The 12,846-nt window shown below is 45.9% G+C and overlaps 1 protein-coding gene across 5 annotated transcripts in view; it reads left to right on the top strand.

Moving 5' to 3' along the window:
* The window catches only part of LOC147639045 (Tetratricopeptide repeat (TPR)-like superfamily protein), a 152,040-nt gene that overhangs the window by 59,537 nt on the left and 79,657 nt on the right, over nt 1-12,846 (top strand). For 4 of the 5 annotated variants that reach the window (XR_015264138.1, XR_015264137.1, XM_086786748.1 and 1 more), the window contains exons 2-7: nt 3,610-4,102; nt 4,219-4,498; nt 4,601-4,663; nt 4,757-4,973; nt 5,059-5,115; nt 6,426-6,635. Coding sequence is in view for 3 of the 5 variants with exons in the window: in XM_086786748.1 (XP_086642874.1) it covers nt 3,610-4,102; nt 4,219-4,498; nt 4,601-4,663; nt 4,757-4,973; nt 5,059-5,115; nt 6,426-6,635 (1,320 nt within the window). In the remaining 2 variants the exon portion in view is untranslated. Of the gene's footprint in view, nt 1-3,609; nt 4,131-4,218; nt 4,499-4,600; nt 4,664-4,756; nt 4,974-5,058; nt 5,116-6,425; nt 6,636-12,846 lie in introns of all 5 variants that reach the window. The other variant, XM_086786757.1, reaches the window with a different exon arrangement.

Below are 12,846 nucleotides of genomic sequence, written 5' to 3'. Positions count from 1 at the left end.
AACCCCCGAGAGGAGAGGGTATGCAGATTGTGCAGAGAGGAGGTGGAGAGTGAGGAGCATTATGTATGCAGATGCAGAGCATATACAACCATGAGAGAGAGAGATATCCCATTTTATTCAGAGGGGGGACGACAGACACAGATTAGTATATTTTTTCAGAGATCTATCCCACTCCCAGCCCCTACAGGGAGTTACTCTCCAGAGAGCAGAGACACTCAGAGCCCGCAGGAGAGAGGACACCTGGCTTTCGGACACCACGCCTATACGAGAGAGAGATGACAGAGTTTAGAGCTCAGTCTCACAGAGAGGGTGCGGAGCGATTGGCTCGCTTCAGAGCAGACCCAGGCATGCTCTTGAGGGAGCTGTGGACACCCCCTTCATTGATGTATACCATTTTATACCCCCAGTATGGTATAGGATGGAGTTAGCTAGGTTGCATATCATGATTGTATACTCCATGCATATAGCTTTGCATTTTGCTAGTAGTAGAGCTCCATCCCGTCCTCCCCCACTCATTGTACTTATTGCACACCCAGATTTAGCTTTTTTTTTAGTTCAGTACTTTTTCATTTTGTTGGGATGACAGAGGATACCCCACACAGGTACACTGATTTGTCTCATAGGCCGAGTTCGGTCTTTTGGAAGACGTTAATAAATCTTTCTTTCTTTCTTTCTTTCTTTCTTCTTCTTTCTCTCTCTCCCCCTCCCTCTCTCTCTCTCTCTCCTTTGTTTTCTACATTGTGCAACTTTATCATGGTATCAGTCGCTTAGGTGTTGGCATCCACATCTTGTTCCCTCATCTGCTGAAGTTGGTGTTTTTGTTGGAAGAGGAAGCTTGCCGTATTTTTCTTCATCAACTAGTGGTTGTGGTTGGCTACTACGTTTTTATCGAGGTGGCTGCATTTTTTGTCTTGTGTGCTGTGTTTTTGGCATAGCAGTTGCGCTTTGGTGGGTGGTAACAATTTTCTCTCCTTTGCCGTCTTCTTCATCAGCATTATTCTATTGTTGGTGGTGTGTGGCTGCGCTTTCAGCGTTGGACAACAGCTGGTGGTCTTCTTCCAGTGTGGAGCGCTTCCGACTAGTGCTTCTTTTGCAGTTTTACCTGCTTCGTGGGTGTTTTCTGGCAAGATTTGTGGGCTTGTTTGGTGCAATCCAGTCCCACTCTACCACAGTTCTCAGAGGGGGCTAATTGTTCCTTTCCTTCCATGCCGTTGGAGTTTGTTGGAGAAGTTTTTGGTGGAGTGCTCAGATCATCGGTGGCACAAGGGCTTGTTTGTCACGTGCACCGTGCATTGGGGTACACAGTGACACATTGGCATGTTTATCACTGCAACATTTGTATAGAAGTAATACCTTTTTCGAGGAATATTTGTTGTATGCCGTGACCCCATTGTGAGTCCTCAGTCGAGGGACAGTTAGGCACGAGCTATGTAGGTCAGTCTCCGAGCCATAGAGCAGTCGTCGGGAGTCAGTCCTCTTAGCCCACTTGGAGAATTCATTAGATAGAGCATGTAACAGTCAGCCATAGCAGGTAGTTTCATTAGCAAGCATGTAGAGCATTGTAGGTTTGCTTATGGGCGAACCTATAGCATAATCAATCCATAAGAGGCAATAAACAGGCCATAGGGGACCAAAGGCAGCCAATCGGTAGCCTGTAGGTACCCCTATCTGTAGTCGGCCAGCACTGGGTGCCCATTGGCACTAGTCGGCTAGCATGGTAGAGGGTGTGAGTCAGCCAGGCTTAGGGACAGCAAAGCGCAGCATTGAATGCTGTTAAAATAGCAAAGCACAGCATTTAATGCTGTTAAAAACAGCATTTTTGTCCATAAAAATAGGCCAACAGGATATGAACAGGCCGACCTGCTCCAGTAAAGCATATAAAAGCAAGCGCCTAAAATCATCATCAATTATTTAGTATTCAGCAAAGCATTCAGTAGTAAAGTCAACAATTAGCATCCTTTCCTCTCTAGGCTATCAGTGAAGCTCCTCTTCAGCATTCAGCCAGCATAGGTGTAGTCCTTTTTTTGTCCATAAAAATAGGTCGACAGGATATGAACAGGCCGACCTGCTCCAGTAAAGCATATAAAAGCAAGCGCCTAAAATCATCATCAATTATTTAGTATTCAGCAAAGCATTCAGTAGTAAAGTCAACAATTAGCATCCTTTGCATTCAGCCAGCATAGGTGTAGTCCTACAACTATCTGGACTTGTATAAGTGGCCCGAAGAGTTTGCTGCAGTGCCTTGGATTGGAATTTGGTGGATACTCAGCCGACGTACGGTCTTCCCTGTCCTTTCGTTGGGCAGTCATATCGCTTGTTCTCAAGCATTGTGCAACATTCTCCAAATAATTAATATAAGCAAATGCTCCTGCTTGCAGGAGGGGGCCCTTCAGTGGGTAAATTGGGACCCAATACTGTGTTGTCTACTTCACTTCTATTCACTTCTCTCTTTCTACTTTGTGTGTTACCATGATCAACGGTATAAAGAAGGCCCTGTTGTGCGTTACCACGATCAACGGTATCAGAGCATCGGGTTGGTGACCCATCTTGGCTACCTAAAGAAGTGAGCATCCAATGGATGGTAATACTGTGGTCAGGAAAAACAGCCAAGCCTCCGCCATGATGGGAGAGACATTGCATCAAGAAGAAAGCCAGCAAGAAGTTATGGAGGCACAAAGATTCCAAAGCGATACACCAGAAGAAAGTACGCTTTTGCCAAGCACAGAAGAGCGCATAAGAATAATGATGGAGCAAATAAATTCATTGAAGATGCAGCTTGCCGCAGAAAAAGAATTCATTGAAGATGCAGCTTGTTGCTAGAAGCCCAAAGAAGGCCTCTCAAATGTGGCACAAATGTTCTTTGGTCTAGAGGAACAGAGAAGAAAAGATGACGAAAGACGTGAAGAAGCAAGAAGAAAAGCTGAAGAAGAAAAATATAGCAGAACAGAGACGTGCGGGGGAACAAAGGGATAAGGAAGCCACACGCGAGTATGAAGAAGACTAGCGTCGTCGAGAAGCTGCCGACCGAGAGTTTCAACAAAGACTCAATTAGGAGGCTATGCAAGTCCAGCATCAATAGACAATTGCCACTAGGCTTTGGGGATAGTACCACTTGAGTCACTAGCTCACAAGTGGAGCTAACACACCTAGACTCCGGGGATCGTACCACTTGAGTCCGCTAGTGTAAACATATCCATGAATAAAATTGGCCAACAAATAACTTTTATTAACAAAACAAAAGATAATCGGGGTCTAATCCAAAATGGTGACAAACACCTTGTTCTTCCTTAAATCACCTGTCTAAAAAAAGAAGAAGTATCATGAAAATTGGTAGAAGATGGCTGGAAAACTTTAGTATTGGGAGAAAATAAAGGTGGAAATAGTGTGAAGCTGTTCTGAAAGTGGTGCTTTTGGAATTAAAAATTAAAGGATCAATCGGTATAAAGTCTTTTTCTGGTGTTCACTGTGGTAACTGATGCGAGTGATATGAATTCAAAATTTTATACCCTTGCCTCCAATTTTTTTCCAATTGGAAGGATGCTATGTGTTGGACTTGGACGAGAGGAATATTGCTTGATCTCACCACCAAAGTTGGCGTTTGCTTCTCAGGGTCTTGCAGAACTACATGAAGCAACTGGCAACTACTTGAAAGTCGTGGAAGCTTGTAACTCCATTATTCATATATGTCAGAGTACAGGTGATTTAACACACTTAGCTGAGTACACAAGGAGGCTGGCAACTGCACATGCAGCTCTTTCAGATCATCAGAAGACCCTTGAGGCTTGGCAAGTTCTCCTTGAAAGTCCATCCTTGTCAAAAGCTTTGCAGGTGGAAGCTCTATGTGGAATTGTAGATGCGAAGGCTGCCTTAATGGAGAGCCACATTCAGGAGGATTGCAACAGACGCCTTTCAGAAGACAAAAGTCTTGATGCTACTTTAGCTAGGCATATTGCAGAAAATGAGTGGGCAAGTGCTGAGGAGAATCTGAAAATGGAGGAAACGTTGTGGGACATTTTGAAACAGATGCCCAACAGTGAGAAGTATGAAACATTGCTTTTGCAGCTACTGGTTCTGAGAATGCGAGCAAGCTCTTCAAGCAAAGGTTCTGTATACAGCTACTGCATGCATAGGTCACGCTTTCTTCTCAACAAACACTTCATTGTGCAGTAGTTTGCTGGGTACTTTTATCATAAATATGAATAGCTACAATATTTGCAGGACAAGAATGGTGGCAGTCCTGCGTGCAGGTACTGCAACTCTCTCTATCTGCATTGTCGTGGCACGCATCGAGTGTGGCAATAGAATTACTCCTTGCCATGTGTGAAGAAGACAGCGCAGACAAGCTTTTCAATGAAGTGGGCATGGTAGAGCTCGCTCAGGGACGAGTGAATCGGCTTTTGATTCTTGGCAAAAAGCTTTCTCACACTTACCCTGATCAGGGCCTTGTTATCTCGATCCTTGCTTTTTCCATGCACCAATCCCCCTTCTGTTCTGTGAGGTAAGTCCGACTTCACAAGTCCAGTGCATTGGAATAGTTTTTTTAGATTGGAGAGGAGAGTCTATGAGCTTGATGCTACCAACTCTATGGTGTGTGTGACAGCTTGGGGCACAAGAGATCACTCTGCGAATACGCTCTACGAATGAATGAGAACAGCATAGTGGGGTACGCTCTTGCAGTTAACTTTAGTCAAGCCTTTTTAGAGTCTCTTGCAGTGTGGCGTCAAGCAACTCTTACTGTTAACAAATTTCTTTGCAGTTGGCAGGTTCTTGCAGAGCTACGGGCATCCGAAGGTGCACATTCAAGTGCAGCCGAATGCATAAGGAGAGGTCTTGAAGTTATAAGTAGATTCAGATCCCTATATGGACTAACTTTGCAGTGTGCGGAGCTCCGTTTACAGCTGGTTTTTGGAGATTCACTTCTCAAGTCGGGAAGTTACAATGAAGCTTCAAAGGTTTTTAAAAATATAATAGAGGTAATTAATGTTTGTTGTTTTAATTTTGCTGTATATATGGACTCTGGTATATGTCTCAATAAACTCATGACCAGTGTACGTGCAGGTTGCGGAAGCAATACAAGATTTGGAGGCTTGTAAAGTATTGGCATCTGCCAAGGAGGTAATTTTCAAATAGCTGTGCACACTATAAAAAGGAGCTAAATGATCTATTTTGCTGTTGATTGAAGTCCTTGGAATCAGTCACACATACACATACGCACGCACATATTCATGACACCTTTGTACGCTACGCTCATAAAGTGTGCACACAAGTGGTCTTAATCTTCACAGATGTTGATTATTAATGCTCGCAAAGGAAAAGCAATCCAAGCCTTGTGCCTCAAGGCAGAGTGCCAAACTTGTACTTGCCAAAACTGCCGTGTTGGCAAGCCTCAAGAACTCAACCCCTTTCTGAGGGAGGAACTGCTTTCAAAGCTGTTGAGAAGTTTGTATATGAAAGAGGCATACTGTGGATTATGGTTAGAGACCATAGCCTATGTTCCATATGTAGATTTTGCAAGCAGTTTTACACATAATAGTCAATATATCCTTGATCTATAGGTGTGGTTGTCCAGCTGACATACCTTTATGGTTGGAATAGGCAGCATCGGACATGGAAGTTGTGAATAGTTCTTGTTTGCTCAATGCATCATGGCTTATTTTTTCATTTAATTAGTAATACTCACAGATTAAGTCGTCTTTTGCTTCTCCTGGAAGTAGTTACTAGTTAAGGTGTATTCTTTTTGCCTTTTTGATTTTCATATACTCAAGTAGGAAGTTTTATGAATAGTTCACTTTTCTCAGCATCAATTGTTTTGCCTGTTTGACTTTTTACCTACTCAAGTAGGAAGTTTTATGAATGGTTTACTATTCTGTCCATGTATGGTATGCTTATCTTCTTTTTGGAAATGGATATTAGTCACACAACCCGGCCAAGTTTGTGCTACTTTGGAGATGATTGCCTGGACTTAAAGACATGCTGCAATTTCATTTTTGCTTTTTTGAATACAATTGAAAAAAATTTGTTCTGCTATTGGACTATTACTGGAAGCTGTGATGAGTTCAAGCTTGAGGAGGTTCACAAATTTTATGGAAAATCTTACATCTTTGTCTAGTCATGAGGAAATGACAGTAATATTATCAGAGAACTTGAAAAAAAATTATGGGCGGTTAGGATTACCCCTTTATCCCTGATGGCCAGCCAGGATGAGTCCCTTGTTGATGGGCAAGGCTCTGTAATTGCATAGGTAGCATTGGTTTTTTTGTGTTTGTGCAAACTTCTTTTTATGATAAATGAGAATAACCTTTAAAAGAGAAAGAACTGGTGCTTTGAAGTTTGATGTGCCTGAGCAGATTTTTTCCATTGACTAGCATGATTATTGTCTGCTAGCTGATTAAGGCTTATGCTGAACTGTGTGCTTTAATTTCCAGGGGCAGGTGAAGCTATTTCTTGCCGAAGGACATGTGCAGGAAGCTTCAACAGCTCTTGTTTCTTTACTCACGCTTGATAAAGGCAATTCATGGGCCTTAGCTGAACAAGGCTGGTTGTCATACCTGAGGAAAGATTTTGAACAAGCCATAACTTTACTTGAGCGAGCAGTGGAACTCAGACCAGAAAATGCAAGCAACCATTACCGATTGGTACATCTCTACTCTCTCTTGAAGGGTGGTTAAGACTAGCTAGCCTTAAGTGTCACACATTGACACACATACATTTATACAATGTGTTGAATCCACTAAACTTGAGTAAATTAACAGTTGATTGATTTCCATTCAGCAGGCTTATTTTTATTTTATTTTTGCCTTCCAATGGTCAATATGCTATAGAGCAGTCAGGTGCTTGTTAATTTGGAGAGTTTGCAACTCCCTTCCCCACCAGCTGTCCATGTCACATGATGTGTTTTAGTCAAGCATCAATTAAACCCTTTTTTTTTGAAGTATTTAACAAAGCCTGTTGTGTTTTTAAAGGGCAAGATCAGTTAGGAGGCTTGAAGCTTGAATTAAAAGTGAACTATAACTCTAACAAGGAGTTACGATTGCGCGAGCTGGAGATCCCCCGGCTCGCCCCCCTTCGCCTCCTCATCCCCCTCCCTCCTGTGCATTCTGTGTGCCCCCCCCCCTCCCTCTGCCGCCTTAGAGCTCGGGCCTGAGCCCACCTGCTCCTGAGCCCTGTCTTCTAGCCCCCTTCGCGCCTCAGTCATTTTGGGCATTTCATGGAGAGTATGATGCCTCTAAGGTGCTAGCTTTTGTGGCACAGTTTGACATTGCTTTTAGTGATGAGGACTTCACTGAGAAGTCCAAAATTCGTCATGCAAGCATGTTCTTGAAGGGGACAGCTGCCCATTGGTGGATCACTGAAAAGACCACCTCATCTCTACACAGATGGCAGCCGCCTTGGGCATAGAGATTGGGGACATGGGACCCCAAATTGAAGCAGTGGCAGCTTTTGTTGGCAAAGAGGTGGAGGTTACGCCTCTTATTGGAAAGTTTCGTATTCATATACAGGGTTATTTGGATCATGAGCATTTCTTGATTGCCCCACTCAATGGATGTGATGTATTACTTGGCAAGCCCTGGCGTCATCGGCTTGAGCTCCGCATAGAATATAAAACCAACAGGATTACCTTTATGCATAGAGGCCGCACGCATGTTATTGATGCGGGCAAGGAAGGGGATTCCATCCCAGTTGTTTCTCACATCCAAATTAATAAGGCAATGAAAAAGAGTCTCTCCGCGTACTTGGTTTTTGACAAAATTAAACAAAGTAATGTGAATGTAGATGTATTGACTCAAGATAGGCTGAATTTTCTTAATGCAAATAAAGATTGTTTTGTCAATGCATTGCCAGGAGAACTACCACCTGAGAGGCCCGAGGATCATCGCATAGATCTTGTGCCAAGTAGTTCCCCACCTAACAAACCCGCATATCGTGTGAGTGCCGCACAACAAGAGGAGATTATGAAGCAAGTTAATGAGCGCTTAGAAAAGGGTGTGGAACCCCAAGATGTCCATACGACTGCATTCAGGACAGCTTTTGGATTGTACGAATTCTTGGTAATGCCTTTTGGCCTTACCAATGTCCCGATAACATTTAACTGAATGATGGACAGGATATTTCGACTCCATCGTAAGTTCACAGGTGTATTCTTTGATGATATCTTGGTTTTCTGCAAGAATGAGGAGCATAAGACTCATTTGGCTACAGTGTTTGAAGAGTTGTGAAAGCATAAACTCTTCATAAATGCTAAGAAAAGTGAGTTCTTCCTCTCAGAGATACACTATTTGGGACACATCGTATCCAAAGAGGGTGTAAGAATGGATCCTGCTAAAATTGAAACCATTCGAAATTGGCTAGAGTTGCAAAATGTACATCAAGTGCGAAGCTTTCTTGGGTTATGTTCATACTATAGGCGATTCATTAGGCATTTTGCCAAGATTGCCTCGCCATGGCATGATCCTACAAAGAAGAAAACCATCTTAAAATGGACTTCGAATGAGCAAGATGCCTTCTTGTAACTCAAAAATGCTATCATTTGTGGGCTTGTGTTGATTGTTCCCGATTTGCAAAAGTCCCCGTTTGAGATTATTTATGGCAGAGTGGTCTTGCCACCCATCCTTCGTACAAAGGATGAGATTTTTGTAGCCGATAAGTATGTGTGTGACTTGGATGTAGCCTTTGCTCAGGTGGGGACAGCCATTGCAAGGTCACAAGACAAGCATAAGAGGGCTGCTGACAAGCATAGAAGGGACATGTAAGTCAAGGAAGGTGATTGGGTATTGCTGAAATTTGAGAAAGCTAGGCTTCGGAAGGGGCCTCGGGTGACCCCAGGGGACGGCATAACGAGATTCACTTGTCGGGGACAGGTTTGGAACGGGACGGCCGGGACGTGATTTTTTTGCTATTTTTTTTCGCCTTATTTTTTTCGAAGGTTTTTTTTTGCTGCTTTTTTTCCGCCGTTTTTTCTGTCGTTTATGGCCGTTGCTTCTGCCCGTTTTCTCCCATTGGTGGCTGGCATCTGCGCCCATTTTCTCCCGTTGGCACTGTGGCCTACCGTGACCCGCACCATGCTTGGAGCTGCCTATAAGGCATGAGCTCTCCTCTCTCTCTCTCTCTCTCCCACTCTCACTCTTGGCCAGCAGCCCCACTCCCTCTCCCCACTCTTGAGCTTAAGCAGCAAGCTCTCTCTCTCTCTCTCTCTCTCTCTCCCCCCTACTCCCTCACTCTCTTTCTCTCTCTCTCTCTCTCTCTTTGGCACACATGGCCAAAGCTTACTAGTTCTTCCTCAAAATATTCATGCATATCCTTTATTACATTGACCTACCCAAATCTCTCTCTCTCTCTCTCTCTCTCTCTGCACCCCCCCTCCCCCTCCTGCTGCGCCCCCCCCTCCCGCTGCCCGCTGCGCCCCCCTCCTCCCGCTGCCTGCCTGCGCCCCCCTTCCGCTGCCCGCTTGCGCCCCCCCCTGCCCGCTTGCGCCCCCCCCCCCCCCATTCGCTCTCCCTCCCGCTGCCTGCCCTTCGCCCCTCCCTCCAGCTGCCTGCCTGCGCCCCCCCCCCCCCCCCCCCCCCCCCCTCATATTGCCCACATCTCTCCCTCCCCTCCTCCCCGCCTGTGCGCCGTCTTGTCTGCCTGCACTCCGCCTTTTGACCCCTCCATCTCTCTCTCTCTCTCTCTCTCTCTCTCTCCCTCCTCCCCGCCTGTGCGCCTTTTGACCCTTGAAGAGGAGCAAAGGAGGAAGACCCGGGCCTTACATGTACGAGTGTCCGGTCTAAAAGACCGTGATGATGCGGAAGGGGAAACCAAGGAGCTCTTCTCTATGATGGGCATTGAAGCCACGCACACAAAGGCATGGAGAGTGGGAAAGAAGAGGGAAGGTAGTGGCGAATCTTCTTCTAAGGAGAGAGCACTTCTCATTCGTTTCCCCTCCATGGAAGCGAAGAAGGACTTCTTGAAGAGACGTCCTACACTCAAGCAAACGGGAATATTTCTTGGAGATGACCTCACACTCTCGCAACTTGCCCACATGAAAGAAGTTATGCCCGAGATAAGGGCAGCCCGAGAGAAAGGGAAAGTGGCCTTCTATAGAGATGGTAGAGTGGTGATTATGGAGAGGCGCTCTTCATGACGGCGCGAGACCTATGGGACTACACTCAAAGTTGCTACTTGGAATTGTAATGGATCTCTACGCCTTGATGTAGGGGCTTTTGAGGATAGTTTCACTGGGAGGGACATCATCTTCTACTGTGAGACGCATCAGGCTCCTGGACAGTCCATGCCACATGTTAGCGGATACCGATGGGAGACAGCTTGTAGACAGGAGACTCGTTCAGAGCATAGAGGACGGGGCTCAGGAGGAGTGGCAGTATTGTTTAGAGAGGAGCTACAGCCACTGATACATATAGTCCGCAGAGATGAGCAGGCTAGGTACATGTGGGTTAGACTGAGGGCAGAGACCGGCAGATATCTCTACATTGCTATATGCTATTTTGCTCCTAGTACATCAGTGTATGCATCACCTAGCGGGCAGTCTCCCTTTTCTATTTTAGATGATGACATTTGGGAGTTCTCCAGGGATGGTGACATCATTCTCTTGGGGGACTTCAATGCCAGGACCGCCCATAACAAGACAATATTTTATGATACCTCAGAGGAGATGTTGAGGGAGCTTGATGTTAGGGATATGGGCCTATCTAGCCTCTCACAGGATGAGGAACATACAGTGTATGGGCGGTATTTGATAGACATGGGGACTGCACATGGATTGGCCATCCTGAATGGCCTACAGAGATTCCCGACATCGGGCGGTTTCACTAGCTTTCCACATCGGCATGGTGCTAGTACAGTGGACTATGTTATGGCTCAGCCCAGTCTCATTCCCTCTTTTCAGGATTTTATGGTAGGCACTAGGCCGGTTGGAATAGCAGTGGATCATGCTATCTTGTCCTTCACTCTCACATTTCAGTTCAGCACCGCTCCATTGGGACAGGTCTCCACACACACTCGTTATACCTTTACGAGGGAGACTGACACCGTATACACAGATGAGATATACAGACGCCTATGTGCCGAGGAGCCGGGACGGCCATTAGATGAGCTCACTCAGATATTGATAGAGACGCTTCATGCTGCAGCATCAGAGGCATATCCCCATAGTCAGCCTACACAGAGACGATCTGGGAACATGCCCCAGAACAGTTGGTATGATGAGGAGTGCAGAGAGATGAGGATCAGATTACAGAGAGAGGTGCTCATGGGTGTTACCACTCACAGACAGTCACGGATTACCTTCCGGCACCTAGTGCGACGGAAGAAGAGGGCTTATCTTGCTCAGTTAGAGAGGGATTTGTACCAGTTGTTTATGAGTCAGGACTCAGGCGAGGCATGGAGACTATTTCCATGAGCATTCACCATCACCAGCCATTACCTCCACAGAGATTTGGGGTGAGTATGCAGCATCCCTGTACACAGCACCAGGACAGCCGCCCCTGCCAGACCCATCGGAGCCATGCCCAGAGACGTGTGCTTTCTTTACTGCTGAGATGGTAAGGAAAGCTATTGACATGATGAGGACTGGGAGAGCATATGATCATGATGGTTTGGTAGTAGAGCACTTTATTCATGCCAGAGATATGCTTGCAGAGCTTATTGCTATGATGTTTAACCGAGCCATGTGTGAGGGTTTTCCTGAGACTTGGAATATGTCCACGATTGTGCCTATCTTCAAGTCAGGGGATCCTATGCTTCCTGGGAATTATCGTACCATCATGATTGGTCACACATTGGCTAGACTATATGCATCTATTCTTGAGCAGGAGTTGAGTAGATGGGCAGAGAGAGAGGGCATACGTGCATCAGGGCAGGCAGGGTTCAGGAGAGGTTTCTCCACTCTTGACCATATCTTGACACTCAGAGCTATTATTGAGGAGGGCAGATTATATGGCAGGAGGATTTATTGTTGCTTTGTGGATTTCCGCAAAGCTTTTGACACAGTACCGAGAGCCAGACTGATGCGCAGACTACAGGAGATGGGAGTGCCCACAGAGCTGATTTGGGGAATCATGGCTTTATACAGGACAGTTGTGGGGCAGGTACGTACTACGCAGGGTGTATCTGAGATGGTTCACTCCACTATTGGGGTGAAACAGGGCTGCCCCCTTTCCCCCACCTTATTTGGGATGTATGTGGATGAGGTTTCGGACTATGTAGAGCGGGAGGGTGACAAAGGAGCACAGCTAGCAGGGACATGGATTCCGCTGTTATTGTATGCTGATGATATTGTGCTGATCTCAGATTCTCCAGAGGGGATGCAACGTCATTTGGATGCATTGCACATGTTTGCAGAGGACAGTGGATTGTCTGTTAACCTTGGTAAAACCAAGGTGATGGTGTTTAACACCACAGCACAGTGGGTTAGGAGGTCAATGCCCACCTTTACATATGGTTAGGAGACAGTGGAGTATACAGATGCATATGCTTACCTTGGTGTGGTTTTTAGTGGCCCACTATTTTCCTTGAGGAGAGCAGCGGAGACCAGATTGACCAGAGCTTATGCAGCATTGGGGAGACTAGAGAGGATGTGTTCGCAGGTTCAGTTTCAGGAACCTCGAACAAAGCTCTGGCTCTTTGACACTTTGGTCACTTCAGCCATGCTGTATGGAGTGGAGATATGGGGACCCTCAGTGGATCACCACAGCCGAGCTGGTAGCACTGATGGATGGAGACGTATGGAGAGGTCCTTGGTTTCTATGATTTCCCTGATGATTAGGGCCAAGGCCTCCGTACCACATGATATTATCCGTGCAGAGATGGCTGCCCCCCCATTGGTAGTAGAGGCACTCACTCGATCAGTCT

The sequence above is a fragment of the Cibotium barometz genome, chromosome 4 (assembly GCF_041138505.1).
Source record: "Cibotium barometz isolate CiBa-2024 chromosome 4, ASM4113850v1, whole genome shotgun sequence".
Classification (NCBI taxonomy): domain Eukaryota; kingdom Viridiplantae; phylum Streptophyta; class Polypodiopsida; order Cyatheales; family Cibotiaceae; genus Cibotium; species Cibotium barometz.
This window is presented reverse-complemented; position numbering and strand designations above follow the sequence as displayed.